At 39.9% G+C, this 25,071-nt stretch overlaps 1 protein-coding gene across 1 annotated transcript; it reads left to right on the top strand.

Annotated features, from left to right (window-relative positions):
• Nufip2 (nuclear FMR1 interacting protein 2) lies at window positions 1-24,101 on the top strand. The gene is made up of 4 exons (XM_028759245.1): window positions 1-399; window positions 5,405-7,120; window positions 19,706-19,738; window positions 23,483-24,101. The coding sequence occupies exons 1-4, from the start codon at window positions 120-122 to the stop codon at window positions 23,533-23,535; spliced, it is 2,082 nt and encodes a 693-aa protein (XP_028615078.1). The 5' UTR covers window positions 1-119; the 3' UTR covers window positions 23,536-24,101.
• Window positions 24,102-25,071: the final 970 nt, after the last annotated feature.

Genomic DNA, 25,071 nt, shown 5'->3' with positions numbered 1-25,071 from the left:
GCTTAACCAGTGCGCTGGCGAGACGAACTCAGATATACTGAGCGAGCGCGGAGAAGCAGTCTCAGATCCTGACGGTGCAGCAGCCCGCAGCCTCAGCCAGGGAGTCCCAGCCGCTTTCAATGGAGGAGAAGCCCGGCCAGCCACAGCCTCAGCACCATCACAGCCACCACCATCCGCACCATCACCCCCAGCAGCAGCAGCAGCAGCAGTCGCACCACCACCACCATTATTATTTCTACAACCACAGCCACAACCACCACCACCACCACCATCACCAGCAGCCTCACCAATACCTGCAGCATGGAGCCGAGGGCAGCCCCAAGGCCCAGCCCAAGCCGCTGAAACATGAGCAGAAACACACCCTCCAGCAGCACCAGGAAACGCCGAAGAAGAAAACAGGTCTGAGAGGGAGGGCGGTGGGGGAAGGGGACTGGGTTGGGGGGAGGGATGGGGGTGGGGCTAGATGTGAAAAGCGCGGACCCGGTCGGGGTGTGCGTCCCGCCGGGCCGGGGATGCCCCCTTCCATTCTTCCCGGGCGCGGGCCGCGAGGTGGGGATTGCAGCGCCCTCTCCTTCCCTTTAGCATGGGAGAGGCCCAGCCAGGCCAGCGTGACCTTCCTCGGCCCCCGCCCCGGCCGGAGCAGACCTGTACGGTCGGCCTTGGAAGTCCAGCCTTATTTTTCCCCTCTAGTGCGGCCCTGGATGTGGGGGCCCTAAGAAGGGGTGAAACTCGGCCGCCCAAAAAAAAAAAAAAAATTCCCTCGAGGTGTATGTAATTCAGGCCTAGTGAATCCCGATTCGGGTGGTGTCGCGAGACCCGCTTGCAGGCGGCGAGGAGCCGGGCTGAGGGCTGAGTTGAGGAAGCGTCCTCCCTCACCCGCCACCCCAAGCCCACCTGTGGCCTTGGGGTTTGCCGCCTGGGTGGGAGGGAGGCTGGGACCCCATCGTCCCTCGGGTCATTTCTACCCCTAAACGCCTATCTTGGGCGCCGGACCCCGCTGTCTGTACGCGAGGCACCTCCGAAGACTGGCGCCCCTGGCCCGCTCGCCTGCGAGCCGACGAGGCTGGAATGTTCTCTCCTCGCGGGGCCGCTTCCTGTCCGCCATGTTGGAAGCCGATTCCTGTCACCGACTCCGGCCGGCTGAGGAGCGGAGGGGGAAGGGTGCCGAAGGCCACACGGCACGCTGGCACCGCTGCCCCGGGACCCTCTGCGGCCCTTTTCCGGGTCCCCCGCACTGCGGGCGGCCGCCGCCCGCCGCCCCTCCCCCCGCCGGGTTGTGTAACCCGGTGGCGGCCGCGCGGCCCCGGGCGGGTCCCTGGGGTGAGGGGCGGGGGCGGTTGAGGTGGGGGAGGGAAGCGGCCACGAGGGGAGCGGCCTGCACCGTGGACCCGCGCGCCGACGGCCGCGTTTCCCGCTCCCGGGTGCGGCGGGAGGCGCGGGCGGCCGGGCGGGGAGCGGGCCTCGAAGAGGAGCTTGAGGGGGAAGGAGACCCGGGCGGCGGCCGCAGCGCTCCACCGGCCTGCGAGGGGCGAGGGGATTCTTTTTGGGTAGAGGCGGTGCCTGAGGCCGGGTGGGGTACCCAGCGGGAACCAAGCTCCCGGGTCACGAGTTTCTCTGCCACAGGAATCTCATCTCCTGCCAGGTTTGCTCACGACTCCGCCTCAAAGGCTTTTTCACTTAGGCCTTTTTTCTTTAGAGCAGCGCATTTCCTACCAAAAAAAAAAAAAAATGGTGGGGGGGAGAAACAACCTCTCAAACCTTGTTCCATTCGTTTTCCACTCAATACCTAAACTTCTCAGCTGGGGTAGTGACTTTGTGGGAGGGATTAATCAGATGCTCGACTGGATGGACAACACCGGCAGTTTGGGGTCCCCTGTTTCTTTAGCAATGAACTGGAAGTGACTTGTCTATGAAGTTGTCACTAACCCCTTACCTTGGACAAGACCTTTTAATAGTGGTTAAAGAGTTTGGTGCGTTTTAAAACAGACTTTCATCCCCAAACTGAGTGTTATTTAACATATTAAATGTGGAGTCTTGTGATACTTAAAAACTAAGCATCAAAGTTTATATATTCACAGATTTTTAACTGAAAAGAATGCTTAGAAAAAATGTTAAACTTAGCCTGTCACATAATATAAGTAGTTACTGGTGAAAATCTTACTGTAGACAATGTAACTTTGAAGACAGAGCTGGATAGATATCAGATTTGATTTTGTAGGATGGTAGGGACTGATGATAGAGCAGAAGTGTTTAATTGTAAGGATTTACAGCAGCCTAGAAACTTAGGAGTTATGTAACTGTATTAGTTTTGGTTTTCAGAAGGTGAGACAGTAGTATCAAGGTTGTCAAATGGTACTGTTCATAGATTTAGAATTTGTCTTTTACGAGGTTTATATATTCTCCATAGGACTCATCACTGCATAGAGATGCAGACCCTGAACCATTAGTTGGAGGTGGCCCTCCCCAAAATTGTCTTAAACTGGGATGAAGAATGAGGGGAACTCAGTTTAGAAAATTGAGAGAATATTAATAGTTGGGCTGAACTGCTTTTCCATATGTGGTTTGGTCGTTGGGCACAGTGCTAAGAAATCTAGAAAATGTTTGGGACATACTTAATGGGTTTTTATGAACCATTACTCCTAAACCTATGAGAAATTGGTTTTCTGGATCCAGAAGAGAGGGCACAGGAAACATGTTGAGTAATTGCAACGTCCAATCCAAAAGCTGGATGTATTGGGGATCAGGTTTTGCTGAGTCCATTTGTCGTGGAGTTATCACGGCAGCCCTAAGTAATAAAGACACAGGGATTTTTTAATTTGTCTCTGTAACAACTGCCATCTTCATATTTTTCTTAAATATCTAAGCTTTAAAAGATGCTTTTTATACTCCACAGGGAGACAACTATGTATTTGTGAGATTTATTAAAAGCTGCATAGTAGGTTGCGTTTTGTAACTTAGAATTGAACCTAGGACCCTTGGTATAGTAGATAGACAATGTGTATGAGTACACTGTAGCTATCTTAAGGCACACCGGAAAAGGCCATTGGATTCAGAGATGGTTGTGAGCCACCATGTAGTTGCTGGGAACTGAAGTCAGGACTTAAGGAAGAAGAGTCAGTGCTCTGAACTGCTGAACCATTTCTCCAGCCCAACTCAGCCCTTTATATTTTAATTTTTAATTCTGGTGCCTTACCCTCCTAGGAAGCTGGAATTAGTGTGGGCCACCATTTGCTATCTGAACTCCCCCCCCCCCCCCCCCCCCCGTGATTTATTTCTGGTATCTGAGCTACTAGTAAACTTAGGTAGAATGTTCTAGTTTACTTAAAATTCTGTGTTGTGATTCAGCTTTTTTTAACTTCAATTATTATTATTACATGTAACATTGCCCACCTTTAGTTTAAATATGTAAAATTAAGATTAATGAGGCAGAAGATACAGATATTGCTTAACTTATATTAAATAGTAAAGTAGTTCTTCTCTTGGTTGCCTTTGGTCCAGGCAAATCTATTGATTTGGATCTCCCTGCCCCTAATTTTTGTTTTTGTTTGAGACAAAATTGCAGGGGTACATGTCACTAGACCTGGCTTAATTAACATTTTGCATTTTTAAAGAATATGTTATAGAAAACAACCATTTTGTCTCATAGCCTCTTTCTGAGGGAAAAAAAAATCATTTGAGACAGTGTCTTAGTAGCCCTGACTGGCCTGGAATTTATCATGTAGGCTGGCTTCAAACTCAGATTTTCCTCTTCTGTATCCTCAGTGTTAGGATTGAAGTCATATCCCACCACATCAGCTCCATGAGAGCTTTTATATGAGACCTTACTGCTTAGTAGTAGAAGACCTGCCTAGTATGACAAGCTCAGCTCACAGCAACATAGGAAGTCTGATTGGCTATCATAGTTTTTAGAAAATGAAAAATGGTAATGTAATGTTGGAAATAAGGAAGTTATTTTTTCCTAATTACTAAGGGTTGGGCCTTGAATGTGATACATGCCAGTATGTATGTATTTCTGATGCAGGGCAGTGGCTGCCCACACCTTTAAACCCAGTATTGGGAGGCAGAGGCAGGCAAATCTCAGTGAGTTTCAGGATGGTTAGGGCTACACAGAAATCCTGTGTCAAAAAAACAAGCAAAAAGAGTATTGTCTGTAGTTGGTTTTTACAAAACTATGTTTTTTTATTTTCTGGAAGTTCATACAGAAGAAAATGTATTTGCTGTTTGATTACTGTTAGAATTGAGGGTTTCCCAAGGTCTTTTGAGGTCATAAAACAATTGGTAGCCAATTGCCATTTTTATTAGTAGAAAGAGCTGTGATTGACCCAGTAAACCACTTCCAATAAGAGTTAACTAACTGTAAGCTGGGCAGTGGTTGCGCATGCCTTTAATCCCAGCACTTGGGAGGCAGAGGCAAAGGCAGGTAGGTCTCTGAGCTCAGTGACAGTTCTAGAACAGTCAGGGATACACAGAAAAACTTGTTTTCAAAACAATGTTAGCTGTAAAGAGTAAAGTCTGTGTTCAAATACTTGACTGCTTTAGAATATTAGATTCATTTCATTGTAGTCTTGTTAGCACGTAAGTGTTGCAAGCAGGTAGAAAGCTTTGGTTTCTAGACAAGATTTCTAGTTCTGCTACTCCTTGATCTGCTTGTTAACTTTTTCTTTCCTGGTCCTTTAACCCAAGTAGAAGCTGAAAGTAAGCGAAAATAAGAGAATGAGTTTTAATAAGGGTTAGAAAAAGATTTGGTACATATTTTTGTTTCATGTGTTATGGTATGCTCTTATGTGGAGTTAAATGTGACTACTTTGGGAAAGTCCACAGGCCTTATGGCTTTGTCTGATAGACACTGGCAACTAGTCACTCAGAGCCCTTAATATCTTTTTTGGGGGTGGGGGTAGTACTAGGGATTGAATTCAGTGGTCATGCAAAGGAGGCAAAGTTCATGGCCTTATTTTTATTTTCGTTTTACAGTTTATGAAGTAGCACTGGTTCTAAATAGTGGGTGTTTGAGATAAGGTTCCACTCTGTAGCTCAGGGTCGCTTCAAACATGCAACAATCATCTTGCTTCAGTTTTTAAAACCACCTCATTGGTGTAATTCATAAGGTTTATTCTGTTTAGATAATTTAGAGGAATATTATGGCATGCTGCTTGAAAGGTCCTGATTTTTCTAGTTAATTCTGGCTGCTGGCCCAGTAGATGGACCTGATGTGAGTTGTCCTAGTTCTGCCTGGCATTGAACCATATGTCATAATCTGTAAAATGGGCTTACAAGTTTCCTTACGTAGAGATGTAGTATGACAAACCCTACAGCTTAGTATTTGGAGTTCAATAAAGGTGTTCAGTCTTAGTACTACTGTGATTTAAATGTATGTGTTTTGTTTGTTTTTGCTTTCCTTCTATAGGCTATGGTGAAATAAATGGTAATGCTGGAGAAAGAGAAATATCTTTAAAGAGCCTCAGTTCTGATGAAGCTACCAACCCTATTTCCAGGGTCCTCAATGGCAACCAGCAAGTTGTAGACACGAGCCTGAAGCAGACTGTAAAGACCAGCACCTTTGGAAAAGCAGGAATCAAAACCAAGAATTTTATTCAGAAAAACAGTATGGACAAAAAGAATGGGAAATCTTATGAAAATAAATCTGGAGAGACCCAGGCTATAGATAAGACCGATACTATAGCAATTCCAAATGGTGTTATAACAAATAGTTCAGGCTATATTGCTAATGGTTATATGAGCAAAGGAGCAGATAATGATGGTAGTGGATCTGAGAGTGGATATACTACTCCTAAAAAAAGGAAAGCTAGGCGCAATAGTGCCAAGGGTTGTGAGAACCTTAATTTAGTGCAGGACAAGATAATGCAAGAGACTAGTGTCCCAGCGTTAAAACAGGGACTTGAAACTTTAAAGCCTGACTATAGTGAACAAAAGGGAACTCGAGTAGATGGTTCGAAGCCTATTTGGAAATATGAAACTGGACCTGGAGGAACAAGTCGTGGAAAACCTGCTATGGGTGACATGCTTCGTAAAAGCTCAGATATTAAACCTGGTTTGAGTAGCAAAAAATTTGATGATCGGCCTAAAGGAAAGCATGCCTCAGCTGCTGCCTCCAAAGAGGACTCATGGACCTTGTTTAAGCCACCCCCAGTTTTTCCAGTGGACAATAGCAGTGCAAAAATAGTTCCTAAAATAAGTTATGCAAGCAAAGTTAAGGAAAACCTCAACAAAACTGTACAGAACTCTTCTGTGTCACCATCTTCATCTTCTTCATCATCATCATCTACTGGGGAAACTCAGACCCAGTCTTCAAGTCGATTATCCCAGGTCCCCATGTCAGCTCTGAAATCTGTTACTTCTGCCAATTTTTCTAATGGGCCTGTTTTAGCAGGAACTGATGGAAGTGTGTATCCATCTGGGGGTCAGCCACTGCTAACTACTGCTGCTAATACTTTAACATCCATCTCTACTGGGACTGATTCAGTTCTTCAGGACATGAGTCTGACTTCAGCAGCTGTTGAACAAATTAAGTCTAGCCTTTTTATCTACCCTTCAAATATGCAAACAGTGCTGTTAAGTGCACAAGTAGATCTGCCCTCCCAAACAGATCAGCAAAACCTGGGGGATATATTCCAGAATCAGTGGGGTTTATCATTTATAAATGAACCCAGTGCTGGCCCAGAGACAGTTATTGGAAAGTCATCAGATCATAAAGTGATGGAAGTGACATTTCAAGGAGAATATCCTGCCACTTTGGTTTCACAGGGTGCTGAAATAATTCCCTCAGGAACTGAGCATCCTGTGTTTCCCAAGGCTTATGAGCTGGAAAAACGGACTAGTCCTCAAGTTCTGGGTAACATTCTAAAACCTGGGACTACTGAGAGTGGAGCCTTATCCTTGGAACCCAGTCATATAGGTGACCTGCAAAAAGCAGACACCAGTAGTCAAGGTGCTTTAGTGTTTCTCTCAAAGGACTACGAAATAGAAAATCAAAATCCTCTGGCCTCTCCTACGAACACTTTGTTAGGCTCCGCCAAAGAACAGAGATACCAGAGAGGCCTAGAAAGGAATGATAGCTGGGGTTCTTTTGACCTGAGGGCTGCTATTGTATATCACACTAAAGGTAACTCATTTGTTTCTTTTTCAAAGATTCCAATGTGCTGATAACTGTGTGTGTGTGTCTGTGTGTGTCTGTGTGTATGTATATGTATGTATGTGTGTGTGTGCACGTGCGCACGTATGTGCGTGTACATATATATTTGATATTCTATATTATGAATGACTGGGTAAGAATTAGTATCAGTTAATTGTTAGTTGATTTGAGGTTTTTGGAAATTATAAAGTTTAGAAGAATGTATGTAGTTTTCCAACATAAAAATGATAAAGAAAGGCATAATTGATCACATAATTAGACAAAGGGTTTTCATGTTGCTTAAAGGATAACCTTAATTTGTTCGTGTGGGGTCTCACAGTTTTTTTTTTTTAAGTGATAGAGTCAAGGTCTTATATTACCCAAATGGGTTTTAAATCCTGATCCTCTACATCCCAGTTGCTTCTGGGATTGCCTGTGTATGCCACCAAATTTGACCTCCCTTTCTTGGCTTCTTGAAATATATACTACTTTATTGGCAAAACATTTCATGGTTTTAATTGCTTATAATGAATTGGGCAATCTTTTTGAAGAGTCAGAAAAGAGAAACATCAAACTTTCCTCCCTTGGAAAAAAATGCTAAGTGGTTTATTAAAAAGTAATGGCACGTGGATTGATCAGCCTTGAGAAGACCAGTGTTTTTGTTTTGTTTTTCGACACAGGGTTTCTCTAGCCCTGGCTGTCCTGGAACTCACTCTGTAGACCAGGCTGGCCTTGAACTCAGAAATCTGCCTGCCTCTGCCTCCCAAGTGCTGGGATTAAAGGCCTGCACCACCACTGCCTGGCTAAGACTAGCTTTTTTGTTTTTTGGTGTTTTGTTTGTTTGTTTGTTTTTTGTTTTTTCTTTTGTTTTTTTTGTCTTCTGTAGTAGTAAAGTCATGTAAAGGAACCAGTAGTAGGCTTGGTGGACTGTATTTGTTCTAGTTATTTGGAAAGTCTGAAGTAAGATAGTTGCTTGTTCATAAATAAGAAGGAATCAGATATACTTCAAGTTTCGGGCTAACGACTGAATATAACTAACTTTTATTTTAAGAATTTGCTGTTAGGCTGTGGTGTTACCTTTAAATCTTTGTTCCCTAACTACTAAGGGTTGAGTCTTCTTGCTCTTAATACATGCCAGGCAGGGAATTAAGAACTTGCATAAAATGTATTTTCTGACATGGCAATGGTAGTATAATCTTATCAGCACTTGGAAGGCAGAGGCAGGAGGATTTCTGAGTTGAGGACAGCCTGGTCTACAGAGCAAGTTGTAGGGATAGCTAGGGCTACACAGAGAAACCCTGTCTTGAAAAAAACCACAAACCCAACCACCCCCACTTGGTATCCTAACCCTGCCAACAGAATTCTTTAGAGCTGGTAGAGATGGCTTTCAGTAGGCAAAGACACAAGCTTGAGCTTCCAAGCCCTATGACCTGATTTCCAATTCCTGATTACCACAAGGTCAAAGGAGAGAACTGACTCCCATAAGTGGTCCTCTGACCTCCATACTTGTGCCATGGCAGATTCCTCACTTGGAAAATTAAATTGCTGAATAGCATTTTTTTTTTTTTGGAGACAGGGTTTTTTGTGTAACCGTGGCTATCCTGGAACTGGTTTTGTAGACTGGACTGGTCTGGAACTCAAGCGACCCACCTGCCTCTGCCTCTGGAGTGCTGGGATTGAAGGCATCCTCCACCACACCAAGAGAAAGCAGTAGTTTTGATTTGCATCCTTTCATCTCATTTCTACTCCTTTGAGTATAAACATCTAGTACATACTGCAGGTGGTAATTTGTTTTTAGAGACAATCTGTGTGGTCCTGGCTATCCTGGAACTAGCTATGTAGATGAGGCTGGCCTTGAACTCAAATACCTGCCTGCCTCTTGCTTTCTGAGTTCTAGTATTTTTTAATTAAATACTGGTTAATTTTGGTAATGACTTTTCATCTGTAGGAAAGAGGGAGCCCATCAGATTGTAGGGATGAAGAATTACATTTTCTCTAGAAGAAACTTGACTTAGAGAAGAATAACTGTGACTTTATCTTTTAAGAAGATGAATTTATGTGTTTGAATTTTTGGTCTGCTTTTCTTTTTGTACCACACCAGTGCCTGTAAATTTTAGAAGAGTGTGTCATCCTCTGGATCTGCAGTTACAGAGATGTCTGTGAGCCACCATGTAGGTGCTGGGAACCAAACTTGGAAGAATACCCTTCTTAACCACTAGCCTTATTTCCAACTCAGTTTTTTTCCCCTCATCAAGAATTTTTGTATGTAAGTGTGTGTCTGTCTGATTGTCTATGTTGGTATACACTTGAGCTTTTGGGTACTAAGGGGATATTGGGTCTTCTGGAGGTACAGGCAGTTGTGAACTGTTCAATGTGGATTCTGGGAATCTAACTTAGGGAGCAGGAGGTGATTCTAACTGCTGAGCCATCTTCAGAGCCCAGCCTTTTATAAATTTAAAAAGGTTTTTGATAATTTCATACACAGTAATGTGACAGTATTTTCACATCACTCACTCCTCTCTTCAAACTTATGCTGTGTCCCCAAATTCACAACCTCTTTATTATTTTTATCCATATAATCTTACACACATGTAAGAATATAGCATGCTTAAATCTCATATTTGTTTAGGGCTGGCTATTTGGGATTGAGGCACTTTCCTCCTTTCCTAGCAAAGACTGATTCTTCTCAGTGTCCACTAATTTCCTGAAGCTCTTTAGGGTTAGGACCTTGGGATTTCCCCCAGTGATTTGCCTTTCTTGATCTGCAAACTAAAAGACATGGACTTTTTTTTTTTTAAGGTTTTTTTGAGACAGGGTTTCTCTGTGTAGCTCTGGCTGTCCTGGAACTCACTCTGTAGACCAGGCTGGCCTTGAACTCAGAAATCTGCCTGCCTCTGCCTCCCAAGTGCTGGGATTAAAGGTGCGCACCACCACTGCCCGGCTATTGCTTTTTTTTTTTTTAAAGGAGTTAGGTGTTGAGTCACACCTAGCAGATTGATCTGTAATCCAGGCCAACCTTGTCAACATAGCCACTTAAGGACAACTAAGGCTACAAGATACACCTTGTAGAAGGTAGAGGGCAAGAAGGGGTGGCTGAGGTTGAAGTTTCTTCAAAGATTTTATTTAAAGGCATACACTATCTATTATAGCTTCTGATTTATGAAGCATTTTTGGAATCTTGGCAGGTAAGATTGTTTTGACTTGTTCTCCAGGTCTCCTTGGAAATAAACGTTTAGAAGCTGAAAGTAGAGCAGAAGAGATGCCTATTAAGTTCTTACGGTGTGTTTAATTATATATGTTAAATTCTGTGAGGATAGTTGGGTAGTTTTGGTGTCATTTTCTGTGTCATCTGTTCTCTAGGGCCTACTATAGAAAGTCACAGTGTCTTGTAGTTTGTGATATTAGGAAGACATTGAGATGATCTTGTTCCAGTAGGTGGTTAGTTGGTGGCTTTTTGTGTAGATTTTTGTTTCTTAGAGCCAGGGATTTCATTGCTCAGACTAGACCTGCAAAAAATTCCTTTTTTAGTATTACTGGAGTTGAAATCCAGGTTTTGTATATGCTACCACTGAACTGTATTTTCAGCCATATTTATTTTTTTGAGGCAGTATTTCACTGTTGACCAAGGCTGGTTTCACAAATCCACAGGACTCTGCCTCTAAAGTGCTAGGATTAAAGGCTTGTTAGACCTGAGCCATCCTTCTAGCTGATATTTTTCTTTCTTAAAGAAAGGGTCTCTTTCTGTAGCTCTGGCTTTGTAGACCTGGCTGGCTTCAGAGACTGGCCTGCCTCTGCCTCCTGAACAAGGATTAAAGGTATGTGTCACTTCTCCCAGCTTTATATTTTGTTTTTGTTTTCCCCTTGAGACAGGGTTTCTTTGTTGTTGTCCTGAAACTCAAAAGATCTTTCTGCCTCTATTGGGATTAAAGGTGTGTTCACCACCTAGGCTTTTTGCTCCCTCCCTCCTTCCTTCCGTCTCTTATTTCTCTTTCTCCCTTTCTTTTCTTTCTTTCTTATGTATAAGTGATACAGATAAACTAAATACCATTTTACATGTTTGCAATTACACTGAATTTAATAAAGTACATCAGCTTGAATTTTTGCAGTTGAGCACTAATAAGTGACCAGACAGGTATTGTTTTGCCTAAATAGAACAGAACTGAGCAGGTAATTGTTAATTTTGGTTCTAGGAGGGCAGGTTTTTTGAATTACTACTAAATATTTGTTGGTTCAGCAGTGATTAGTTGACCTACTGATTTTTCATTTTTCTATTTGAATCTGTTTTGAATCAGTATTTTGAAAATACAGAGTTACAAATAGTTGTGAACTGCCTTATGTGTGAGCTGATTAACCAAAATCCAGCCATTTGGAAGAGCAGCAAGTATTAACCATTGAGCCGTCTCTGGAGTCTTTTATTTATTTATTTTTCTAAACTTTAAAAGGAAAATCATTTGAGTTTAACTGGACTATCAAGAGTACCTGTTTGTATATTGTGTTAAGTGTTTTGGTCTTTTCAGTTGAGTAGTAGTTTACTATGTTTAAATTAGGCTTAGAATTGGAAGTTTTGTACATTTCCTCTAGCTTCAAAAATAGACCATTCATCAATTTAATTTAGTAATATTAAGTAGGAGGAGGGTGTGTAATGTCATTTCAGTAGGGATGGTACCTACTTTAGGCTTAATATTAATAACTTGCAGTACTGTTACTTTTTATTTTTAATGTAAAAGCTTGTTGCAATTAAAGATTAAATGACAGATAAAGCATAAGGAACATACAGCATTTGTAGTCCAGTTGGCATTTTTCTCTTAGTTCTTCATATGTATATATTGTGCTATGGACTTTAAGAAATGACTGTTCGTGCTGGAGAGATGGCTTAGTGGTTAAGAGCACTCACAGCTCTACCAGAGGTCCTGAGTTAATCCCCAGCAACCACATGGTGGCTCACAACCATCTGTAAGCCCTCTTCTGGTGTGTCTGAAGACAGCTACAGTGTGCTCATATACATTAAATAAATAATCTAAAAAAAAAATGACCATTAGCCTGGTGTGGTGTGATGAATCATCAATCCTTTAATCTTAGCACTCTAGCAACCTGATTTACTATTGAGTTACAGGACAGCTAGGGCTATATATAGAGACCCTTCTCAGAAAGAAAGACAATTAAATGACTATTAAACTGAAAACCCAGCTTGGTTAGTGTAAGCCTGTAATCCCAGCACTTGGGAGGGAAAGCAAGATAAGGAGTTTAATTAATTAGAGTTTAAGACTATCTTGAGATATATAAGATCTATCTGAGCTGGGCGGTGGTAGTGCACGCCTTTAATCCCAGCACTTGGGAGGCAGAGGCAGGCGGATTTCTGAGTTCGAGGCCAGCCTGGTCTACAGAGTGAGTTCCAGGGCTATACAGAGAAACCCTGTCTCGAAAAAAAACCCAAAAAACCAAAAAGAAAAAAAAAAATCTATCTGAAAAAGAAAAATAAAACTTGGTTGGATGTAAAACTTAGTGGTAGAGTGTTTGCTTAGCATGCATGGATAATAAGCCCTTTCATTCCCTCATACTACAAATTTTTATCTTTGTGTGCCATGATAGAGCAGTGTCAACTATCAACTGAAAGTAGGTTCTTTCTCTTTCTTTTTATGTCATGATAAAGTAATGATTAATGTCTCTTGGAGTTTTGTTAGACAAGGTCTCATTATGTAGACTAGGCTAGCCTAAAGAACCAACTGCTACTTCTTCGTGTTTCTTGATCCCTGTCCCAGCTCATTTCTCCTTAGCATAAAAAAATTCTGAGGAGTCACTGTGTTTTAATTATAGCAGAGTCAAATCAACCTATCTCTGTTTCTTTCTCTCTGTTCTGGGTATTGAAATTAGGATCATAGCCATATTAAAAAGGTATAGCCTTCATTTCTTTTTAAAGCTGGGAATATATGTGTTATAGTTCTCCATTCTTCTGTATCTGTGATAGACACTTGTTTTGCTTCTACATTTTAGCTATTAACACCCTGAGCATGGATGTAGAAATAGCCTTTCAATACTGAGTTCGATTCTTGTGATTTTAAGAAATATTGTACTGTTTTTCACAGCAGTTTTACATTGTACTACTAAGAGTACACAAGGGCCGGGCAGTGGTGGCGCACGTCTTTGATCCCAGCACTTGGGAGGCAGAGGCAGGTGGATTTCTGAGTTCCAGGACAGCCTGGTCTACAGAGTGAGTTCCAGGACAGCCAGGACTATACAGAGAAACCCTGTCTCGAAAAACCAAAAAAAGGGTTTGGATTGCTTCACATCTTGGCCAGCTCAGCTTCTGTTTAATAGTAGGATCCCATTGGTTGTGAGGGGTGGATAGTATCTTATAATTTATATATTTTTTTAAAATTATCTTTATGTGATGGTTTGCCTACATCTGTATGTATGCCATATGTACCTGGTACTCCTGCAGGCCAGAAGAGACACTGAAACTGGAGTTACATACAGTTCCGAGACACCATATGAGTGCTGGGAATTGAACCCAGATCCTCTGGAAGAATAGCCAGTGTTTGTTCTATGGAGCTATGTTCTCTGCCCAGTTTATTTATACTTTTCTGATGAGTAATAATTTAACATCTTTTCATTTGCTTATTAACCATTTGTATGCCTTTGCAAAAATGTCTTAGTATTTGCCGAAGTTTGCTGCCCTACCATGTTTTGGAGGCAACTCACTGATTAGCTCTGGCTGTCTTGAAACTCACTTTGTAGACTAGGAGATCTATTTGTCTCTGCCTCCTAAACCCTGGGACTATAAGGCCTGTGTCATGCCTGCCTTTTTGTATTTTAGTTGTTGAGATTTAGTGGTTATTTCTGTGTTCTGGATATGTTTTTTGATAAAAGATACAATGATTTTGAGACAAGCCATGGTTTTAAAATGGTTAAAGTAATTTAAAGTCATATGTATAAAGGTGATGGGAGTTGCCTATTGGGTTGAAAAGCTAACTCAAAGTTGATCTTGCCTGGCTCATATCCACCAAAGCATCTCAAACATTCAAAATGCTGACGTTTTGTTATGCTCATTAAAAAAAAAAAATAGACTATGTGTAGTAATTCAGCCTTTACCAGTACTTTGGAAACAAAGACAGAGGCCCAGGAGTTCAAAGTTACATAGTCTAAACATTGTGAAGCCCTACTTCAAAAACCAATGTAGGGCTTTGAAGTAATAGTCCTGGGTTCTATCTGTGGGACCCACGTGGTAGATGAAGAGGACCAGCTCCTGTGGGTGCCTTGTGATCTTTTCATACAGGTTGCATATACATACTCACATACAAAATAGACAAGGTAATAAGACAACAATAATAGAAATTTGGGCTTTAGCACAGGCCTGGGATTCCAGCTACTGCTGAAGCTGAGTCAAGATAATTCCAAGTTTAAGACCAGTCTTGGCCATAGAAAAAGTTTGAGGCCAGTCTAAGCAACATGGAGCAGAAGTAATTTCAGTGTTTGAGAGCCAACCATCTCTTCAGAGCATCCACATGGTAGCTCACATGTACTATCTTCCTCAGGTACTAGGTACACAACTACACAAAATAAAAATCTTAACGAAAAGTTGTAAAAAGAGGGAGAACTGAGTATATATAATAAGTCAGCGAAAAAACAGTTAAAACTCTGATGTCACAAAAATGGAGATGATAGAATTTATACTTAGTGTTGAGATAAGTGAGATAACTTAAAAGCTATCCATTAGCTAAAGTCAGTTAAGAATAAAATTGTGACATTTATCATGTAAGGATGAACTAGTGGAAGTAGATCCTAGAGGTCAGGCTCAGGTCTATAGGCTTGGCAGCAAGTTCTTTACCTTCTGAATTTTCTTAAAAGTCCAGTGATTATTGTGCTAGAAATTGCAGTGAAAATGAAAATGTTAAAATGATAGTAGAATAAATGGTTTCTAAGATCTGTGTGCCAGCTAGGTTAGAGTATCTGATTTTTTTTTTTTTTTGTTTTGTTTTGTTTTTTGTTTTTTGTTTTTTGAGACAGGGTTTCTCTGTATAGCTCTGGCTGTCCTGGAACTCTCTCTGTAGACCAGGCTGGTCTTAGAAATCCACCTGCCTCTGCCTCCCAAGTGCTAGGATTAAAGGCGTGTGCCACCACCGCTCGGCTGAGTATCTGATTTTTTAATCACCCAAAGCTAATATCTTTTGGAAAAGCTACTAGTATAAAATATATTTCAGATAACTGTTGAGTGCAATTTGTAGCAGGTTATTAGCATAGATAGTTTGGTTCTCCAGTTTCAAGTTTGGCCTTGCAAAAAAATTTTTTTTTCTCTCTCCACCCTTGCCCCCTCTGACACACACATACACATTTGGTGTAGTTCCTTTTCTTTCCTTTTTTAAAGAATTATTTTAGGTATATGAGTACACTATAGCTGTCCTCAGACACACCAGAAGAGGGCATCAGATCCCTTTACAGGTCAGGTGATTGTGAGCCATCATGTGGTTGCTGGGAATTGAACTCAAGACCTTTGGAAGAGCTCTTAACCTCGGAACCATCTCTCCAACCCCTACTTGGTATAGTTCTAATTGTCTTCTTTGATTAGAAACTGAAGGTCTAAAATCTATCCTCAGCTTGGTCCCCCACCCCCACAATTTCTCTACTGTGAAGGAGTCATTAATTTGAAAGTGTGGTTTTTCATTTTCTTAAGAAGTAACCCACCATAGACTAAAGTACTTGGTTATTTATGAGAGAATTACTTTGTCAGGGAGAAACTTTTAATTTGTAGAGGGAGGCTAGGTATATTTGGTAGAGTTAGCTAGTACCACTCAATTTACATATTAGTGATATATGCATGTAACTACATTTAGGAGGTGGAAGAACTGAATTTAAGGTCATCCTACACATAGAGTACAAGGCTAGCCTACAATGCAAGCTCTTTTCCTCAAAAACACATAGGTCAAGGAAAAAAGCACAAGCATGTATTGCAAGATTATAAATGTCAGGAGGAGGCTACAAATAAAAGAGTTTCAATAGAGGTAAGAGGATTTCCAGTATCAAAGAGCATTTAAACTGGATTTTGATGGATGGGATTTTGCTTGTATGTTTGTTTGCATAAAGGGACTGACTGTGTTGCGTTGGAACCTTTAGATCAGGCTGGCCTAAAACTCAAATCCACCTGCCTCTGCCTCCTAAGTGCCACCACACCTGATGGTCTTTTAAAAAGTTTTGTTTGTGTATATGTGTACTTGTGCACATAGGAACCTATGGAGGCCAGAAGAGGATCCCCTGGAATTGGAGTTACAGTTATGAGCTGCTATGTGGGTGCTGGGAATTGAACTTAAGACATCTGGAAGAACAGCCAGTGCTAAGCCATTCAGTCCTTATTTTTATTTTTTTTTAAAGATTTTTTAATTTATTTTATTATGAGTACACTGTAGCTGTCTTCGGACACACCAGAAGAGGGCATCCAATCTCTCTTTTTTTTTTATGGATGGTTGTGAGCCACCATGTGGTTGCTGGGATTTGAACTCAGGACCTCTGGAAGAGCAGTCCGTGCTCTTAACCGCTGAGCCTACTCTCCAGCCCCCTTATTTTTATTTTTTAATGTGAATGTGATTGTTGACTTTTGTATGGATTTAGGAAATTACCAATTCCAGACCAACAATTATAACTCAGACTTTGAGACCTGGAGCCAGGTCAAAATTAGGCAGACAAAAAAGCAGGGCCTGGTATGGTAGTACAGGCCTGTACTTCAGTCTGTTTGAGAGGCTAATGCAGTATATTACAAACTCAGGGCCCAAACTAGGTAATTCAGAATATGTCTGAAAACAAAAGGAGAACTGAGGATATATATATATATATACACACACACATACATACACATACATGTATGTATGTATATATGAGTGTGTATATATGTATGTATATGTGTATGTGTGTGTATATATGTATGTGTATGTATATACATACACATACATATACATATACATATATATATATATTGCCTGATACATAAAACAATGTTTAATCCATTGCGGAAAAAAGAACAGAACAGTGGGAAAGTGCATGTATAGGGGCAATAAAAAGCTTTGAAATAAGATGGCCAGATATTTCTAAGGATAAACTATTAATATTCACTATAATTATAGAATATAATTATATTAGCATATATAGAATATATTAGCATGCTTGATGATAAGTGCCTGTAATCACACCACTTGGGAGGTATAGGCAGGGGCTCAAAGTCATCTTGGGAGGCCAAGCTACATGTCTCAACATAGACAGAATGAGAGAATGGTTTCCATCCAATAGCAACAAACACAGATAAGGCACACTCAGATTTTGGCTTCTAAATAAATAGTACATTTTCCATTAAGAGGAAAGAACCAAGACTCCCTAGAGACATGGCTGAGAGGGAGAGTCTCTTATTCAGCAAAAGGAGCTACTGCTCAAAGGATGATGGTTACATGCTGAAAACCACAGGATAGGGCTAGAGAGATGGCTCATTAGCATGCAGTTCATGGCATCCATGTCAGGTCTTGAAGACCTGCATTCATGCATGTGTCTTACAGGCATGCATATACATATAAAGGTAAATCTTGGAAGAAAGCTATAGAGTATTCAACTGGTTTTGTTCCTTACACTCTCAATTACTTTGTACTTGTTTGGTGTGTGCAGAGGCAGGTGAGTCTGAGTTGGAGGCCAGCCTGGTCTACACAAACCCTGTCTTGAAAGATAAAGATGGCCTGACAGTGGTGGCACACGCCTTTAATCCCAGCACTTGGGAGGCAGAGGCAGGCGGATTTCTGAGTTTGAGGCCAGCATGGTCTACAAAGTGAGCTCCAGGATAGCCAGGGCTGTACAGAGAAACCCTGTCTCGAAAAACCAAAAAAAAAAAAAAAAAAGAAATAAAGATAAAGATGAAAAAAATTAAGAAAAGGAAAAAAGGAACAGATGAATATCCTAGTGTTTTTTTTGTTTTTTTAAAGATTTATTTATTTATTATATATGAATACACTGTAGCTGTCTTCAGACACACCAGAAGAGGGCATCAGATCTCATTACAGATGGTTGCGAGCCACCATGTGGTTGCTGGGATTTGAACTCAGGACCTCTGGAAGAGCAGTCAGTGCTCTTAACCACTAAGCCATCTCTCCAGCCCTATCCTAGTGTTTTATAAATTAAAGGTAGACTTTTCTGGGCTGTGGAGATGGCTCAGCAGTTAAGAGCACTGATTGTTCTTCCAGAGGTCCTGAGTTCAATTCCCAGCAACCACGTGGTAGCTCACAACCATCTATAATGGAATCCAATACCCTCTTCTGGAGTGTCTGAAGACAGTTACAGAGTACTCAAATACATAAAGTAATTAAGTAAATCTTTTTTTTTTTTTTAAAGAGCTTGTTGGATAACATTAATTAAATAAAATAACCAATAAAAATTAAAAAGCAAAAGCTTGTTAAAGAGCTGTTACTCAGCTCGATGATTAATTTGTAGAGTGCACTAATTTGTAGGTAGTAGGGTTTATTTTTCTGGTAACTTCAGTAGAAAGAAGATAGATTAGAATATTCCAGAAAGCTCAGTGGGGGTAAAAGCCTTTAAGCCCAACACTTGATAGGTAGAGGTAGATGGATCTCTTGAGTTTGAAGCCTACCTGTTCTACAGAGTTTAGAACATAGAACAGTCTGGGCTACACAAAGAAGCCCTGTCTCAGAAAAAAGGAAAAGCAAAACTCCACAAACACTAAAAGATAATCTCTCCGGACGGTGGTGCACGCCTTTAGTCCCAGCACTTGGGAGGCAGAGGCAGGCAGATTTCTGAGTTCAAGAGTTCGATGCTAGCCTGGTCTATAGAGTGAGTTCCAGGACAGCCACGACTACACAGAGAAACTCTGTCTTGAAAAACAAAAAACAAAACAAAAAAAAACAGATAATCCCAGGTAGAGAAATACAAAGGTCTTCCTCTTGTATTTATAAAGTTGAATGATCAAACTATTCAAAGGAGGCAGAGGTAGGCGGATTTCTGAGTTCGAGGCCAGACTGGTCTGCAGAGTGAGTTCCAAGAACAGCCAGGGCTACACAGAGAAACCCTGTCTCCAAAAACCAAAAAAAAGAAAAATTTTTTTTAGATGTCTGCTGTAAAGCTTTGTGTACTGGGGTAATAGATGGAAAATAACATTTAATATATGGAGACTTTTGCATATCTTTGCTATCTCTTTTGCTATTTTGTGAACACAGAATCTTGTCAATTTCACATTAATAATTGGCTTTTAATAATTTTGTGTGTGTGTATGTGTACATACACACATGTATCTATTTCCCCAATGTGTGGAGGTCAATGAACAACCAGCATTCTTCTACCACGTAGGTCTGAACTTGACATTAGACTTGGTAGGAAGCAATCCTGCCAGCCCAGTGATTGATTCTTCATAATCAACATGAACGTAACCCAGATGGTACTAAAAGTTATTTCAAAATTTTAGTGTCTTATGTTGCATAGAGCTATTCTATTATCAGTCAGCTCCACCTTTATCCCAGCAGTCTAGGTTTTTTCACATGTTAGAGATAAAAGCAGAGTTTTATTTAGCACTCATTAAAATAATTTTTTCCTCTCTTACAGAAATGGAATCTATATGGAATTTGCAGAAGCAAGGTAAGAATGGTTTGCTACTTAAAATGTTAATACTAATAAAAAATTATGACATTTGTTTTATAGTGAGAATAATTGGAATCGTGACATATCCAAGTGAACAGGCTTTATTTTTTGTATTACATTAACAACTTGTTGCCGGGCGGTGGTGGCGCACGCCTTTAATCCCAGCACTTGGGAGGCAGAGACAGGAGGATTTCTGAGTTCGAGGCCAGCCTGGTCTACAGAGTGAGTTCCAGGACAGCCAGGGATATACAGAGAAACCCTGTCTCGAAAAAAACAAAAAAAAAAAACAAAAAAACAAAAAACAAAAAAAAACAAAAAACAAAAACAACTTGTCAAAAGAAGAGCCATACCAAGACTACTAAAGAGTGACTATAATCCCATCTCTTTGAAGGTTGAAGCTTTAAATTTAAGGCTATCCTGGCAACGGTTTTGCAGGGAAGATGGAAACTCTACCCTTTAAAATAGTTTTGTTTTTTTTTTTCTAGACAGGTTTTCTTTGTAGACCTGGGTGGCCTTAAACTTACATAGATCTAAGTACTGGGGTTAAAGGTGTGTGCTACCATGCCTGTAGAGGCTAAGAGTTTTATACTTAGTTGTAGAGCTTATGGTTAATATACATAAGGACTTGGATATGAGCCCCCAGTACAGCCTTTCCCAGTGCCTTCCTGTCCTTTCCAAATACAAATGTTTTTGAGGAAATCAATATAAATGTTTTTACCTTTAGCTTATGTTTGTATGGTAAACAAAAAGATACCTTAAGAACTGAAATTTTCATATTTTAGGATAATATTCAGTGTTAGAAAAACATTTAAACTGTGTGGAATGGTGTTTGGAAATAAAAAGAATAGCATTCACTTTTATCCTCCCATAACCAAAATTGAACAAGTAGGACAGGGAGTGGGTATACAATCTATATGTTGTCTTTGATTGCTTTCAAATTGCTAATTACATAAATAACCTGTTCAGTTTGTATAATGTTACTTGTATGTGTATGTTTTCAGGGCTCACCATTTGGTATTGGATAATCAATTGGTGTGCTCTTTTCTGGGGAAGACTTTTTCAGTTCTCAGGTGTTTCTTAGTTGGCTTTAGTTCTTTGTGTTGTGTTGAAGCTCCTGGATTTGCTCATTTACTTAGCATGTCTGTTGTTTTCCTTGTTCAGTTCATATATCTAAGCAGTTATGTTAGTGAGACTTAATGGGTATAGCTTCTGTGACATTACTAGGAGAGGATTTTTTTAATGGTCTGTGTGTTGCAGAGAAGATTTTTTTGTTTTGTTTTGTTTTTTTTGAGACGGGATTTCTCTGTGTATCTCTGGCTGTCCTGGAACTCACTCTGTAGACCAGGCTGGCCTCAAACTCAGAAATCCACCTGCCTCTGCCTCCCAAGTGCTGGGACTAAAGACGTGCACCACCACTGCCTGGCAGAGAAGATTCTTTTATGTGGGGTGAGGGTTACATACACTTGTCCATATAGGAACAAATATTATTTAGAGTATAGTTAGGATTATGCTGAATTAGTAAAGTGGTGATTATATGTTCCCACCCAAGATCCATGATTTTACTAGCCGTAGGTATTTGGCTAGGTTTCCAGTACCAGGAATGATTTCCTTTTTGTTGAGTGGATCTTAAGTCTCATTAGAGGCTAGTTGGTTATGCCAAGGTATGTGTGCCATTATCGCACCCTTAGGTTATCATTGCTGGTTTTGTGACTTCTTAGAGTCAACGATCAAGTCTTTTGTTTACAGCCAAAGATAATTAATTAGCAAACAGTTGAATTTTTTCTTTATACATTTCAAATCAAATGTGAATGGGAAAGAGACTACAAAATACAAAACTGTAAAATGGCTATTGACTGTAGGGATAAGTATTATCTTCATGGCAGGTTGTCTTTGGAGTTCTAAAAATGATATTTTTGTATTATCTTCTTATTAAGTAAGCCAGGCTTATTCTTTGTGGTTTTGTTTTGCTTTTTTTGAGATAGGGGTTTCTCTCTAGTTGTGGCTGTCCTGGAACTCCATCAGTAGACCAGGTTGGCCTCAAACTCAGAGCCTGGCCTGCCTCAAATGGAACTTAAAGTATGAGCTATCACTTTAAGCGAAGATAAAGTAAGATAACTTGAGTTCTTAAGTATTATTTTCAAATCTCTTCCTTTCTATTAAATAATGAATTAAAGGTTTGCATGCTCATCTCGAGGGAGAGGGAAGGATGGAAGACTCCAGAACCTTAAGTGGATGAGGAAAGTACTCTGCTACCAAGCTAATGTTCCTTGGCTTTGTTGTTTTTTTGTTTGGTTTTTCTAGCCAAGAGTATCTTATCTTTGTGTAGCTCTTGGCTGTCTTAGAACATACTATGTAGACCAAGTTGTCCTTGAATGCAGAGATTCACTTGCCTCTGCCTCCCAAGTGTTGGAATTAAACACATACCCCTCTACCACCTGGCTTCCTGGTTTTCCTGTTTACTAAAGCATACTAACTTTTTAAAAAAATAGCCAACCTGGACTATATATTGCAAGAATCCCAGCAGTTCTTGGAAATAATGTAGAACAAAAAATATTGTTTATACTCATAGTAGGTTTAGTTAGAATCACACACCTTTAATCCCAGCAGAGTCAGGCTATTTTCTGAGATCAAAGCTAGCCAGGCTATCATAATAACAATAAAATAGTCTTTACTGATTAGGTGTGTAGCAAGTAAAGGTGCCAACCGCCAAACTTTAAAATGTAAATTTAATTTCCAAAGCCCATATAAATAAAGGTGGTCAGGTGGAGAAAATATAACTCCAAAATTGTTGTTGTCCCTTGCCCTTTATATATGCCATGCCATAGGTGTGAACATATACAAACATCAGTATGTAAATATAAAACAAAATTTTAATGCTTTCTCTAGAAGGGAGCACAAAATAGCTAATGAATAAGAATTTAGGATAGCATTAAAAAAATAGCCTTGTAGTCAAAAAAATTTCTTCTGATATGATTGGACTCAAGGCCTTTTATATTTTAGGCATGTGCTTTGTATCTTGGGTCCTACCTACATTTATGTTTGCTGAGAATAAAGATGGAGATAATATTGTGGGAAATAAGGAGTAAATAAGTGATTAGAACTAAGCTAGTTATTGTGATTTAGTTGATTATTACCATGAAATATTTGGTGTTAGGGTTTTTTTGTTTTGTTTTTTGTTTTTTGTTTTTTGCCAGCCAGTCCTTGCCAAACATCCCACTATCATTTAAAATATATTTAGACTTTAGGCTAGGGCATGATGGCACAAGATGTAGAAGGACACAGGAGTTCAATCAAGGTCAGCTACATAGCAAGTTTTGAGAACAGCCTGGATCACATGAGACCTTGCTGAATTCCTTGCTAAAAACAAAATAAACCCAAGAATTTCTCTATTAAATTGTTTTATGACTTGAGCTTATTTCTCCTTGCCTTTACATTTGCTATTTTTGTTGTCACAAGGAAAACTTACTTAAATGAACTTGAAACATAGTCTCTAGAGGTTCAAGCCTTTACTGGGTGGTAGAGGACATTGTTTTTGGGAATTTATTAGGAGTGCTTAACAGCCACAGTTTGGGTTGAGAAACTAGATCACATATGGATAATACCAAAGAAGAAATGGCCTTTAAATTTGTTTTAATTAGAAGGGTCGCAATTTAAATGATTGTTTGAGATTTGTTTCTGGGTTAATTGCAAGGTTTTGCTTTGAATTTGTTTAATTAGTTTACTTTTTCACTTTGCCTCTAGATCCCAAAAGGATAATCACTTACAATGAAGCCATGGATAGTCCAGATCAATGAAGGACCAGACTGCCTATTTGTAACCTTTCTGCAGCATTAGAGCCACCGTTCATGTGGGACACAAGGCTTTTATGCTCCTAGATCTTCAACGCAGCAGAGGAACCATAAGTAGAATCACAGGATAATATATACAAATATATATATATACATATATATATATATATAGTTATTTAAAAAAAGGCAACTGAAAGTAATTAGACTTCTTAAGGAATCAAATTTATTTCAAGAGACTACACATGGTTATTTAATCTCCGGTACCGAATAGTCTTTTCTTTATTATTTTGTTAGTTTTTGTTTTTAAGTGTGAATGCAAGTGATTAATGAATACAGACTGTTTAACAAGCGTGGTTCTAAAGTTCCTGCTGTCATCTACTTGGGCAACAAATGACCCACTGGAAAGGCAAATCCACTTACTTCTAGGTATCTGTACCTTGTTCTGTGACTAAAGTGATACACTAATCACGGGGAACCCAGAATGATTCGACATTTTCCCCTACTCCACCCTTGGTCTTTTAGTTTTATTTTGAGCCCTGCGAGAATGCTGGATAAATGCCTTGAAGTTTGCAGGGATGTTTTTTGTTGTTTGTTTATTGTTTTTTTTTTAATCCAATGATTTGCATGTCTTGCCAAGAATTGTGCAGCCTCTGTGGGGTGTTGGGGAAATAGTTCCTTTCCTTTTATTTTTTTGTGGGGTGGGGACAGGGGGAGGGCATTGAAGTTCTACAATCCTGGAATAGTTTGTGGGTACATAGTTAACTTACTTTGGTTACATGTTTTACTTTTAACAGCTGAAGAATCTATGAGTGTCATTGAAAGAGAAGTTGCAGAACAAGTAATTGGTTGATAATTACCCATTGTAATTGTGTAACTGGGAGCAAAAATATATTCTGCTTTTCCGCTGTAGGTGCTCAGACTTGCTCTCTGTCACTAACACTAAGTGTATACTCTTGTTTTTCATCAACCATTTAAGAGAAACTTATGTACCTTTCTGTAAATTCCTTTAATTTCAGTTTCTCAGCAAAATTTAAAAAGAAAAAATATTTCATGAAAACTGTGTTTTTTAGCCAGTGAGGAGGTAATAAACACTGCTTATAGAAGGTGTGTTTTCAGGCAAATTCTACTTCTGAGCTTACTTGTTTCTAATTAGATCTTAATATATTTTATCATTAGAGCAAAATTGGGTTTGGTTTTTTTTTTTTCCTTTTTTTTTTTTTTAAGAAAAAATAATGTGAAATTCTGAAATTTATTTTGGGCAGAAAGAGCATTAGCCCTGTCTTATCATCGCATTACCATCCTGTTGTGCTGCAGCTTGTGTATAGCATGCTAAAATTTGTGTGTGTGTGTGTGTGTGTGTGTGTGTGTGTGTGTGTGTGTAAACTAAGGGTCCAATTTAAGACTGGGTGATGTTAGTGGCATAAAAAAACAAGTTCTCTGGCCTGATGTATCACCACATCACACACATAACACATACAGAGAAATTAATGTATCCATGTATGTCAAATACAAGTTAAACTAGCAGGGCATTTGTAGAGTTGC

The sequence above is a fragment of the Grammomys surdaster genome, unplaced genomic scaffold (assembly GCF_004785775.1).
Source record: "Grammomys surdaster isolate TR1022 unplaced genomic scaffold, NIH_TR_1.0 126278, whole genome shotgun sequence".
Classification (NCBI taxonomy): Eukaryota; Metazoa; Chordata; class Mammalia; order Rodentia; family Muridae; genus Grammomys; species Grammomys surdaster.
The sequence above is the reverse complement of the archived record's forward strand: the minus strand, read 5'-3'. Positions and strand labels throughout refer to the sequence as shown.

Excerpts from the sequence above, each read along its gene's own strand:
- Nufip2 (XM_028759245.1), top strand. The coding sequence starts at position 120 with ATGGAGGAGAAGCCCGGCCAGCCACAGCCTCAGCACCATCACAGCCAC. Across the intron at positions 400-5,404 it reads AACGCCGAAGAAGAAAACAG|GCTATGGTGAAATAAATGGT; the intron begins GTCTGAGAGGGA and ends TTCCTTCTATAG. Across the intron at positions 19,739-23,482 it reads ATGGAATTTGCAGAAGCAAG|ATCCCAAAAGGATAATCACT; the intron begins GTAAGAATGGTT and ends CTTTGCCTCTAG.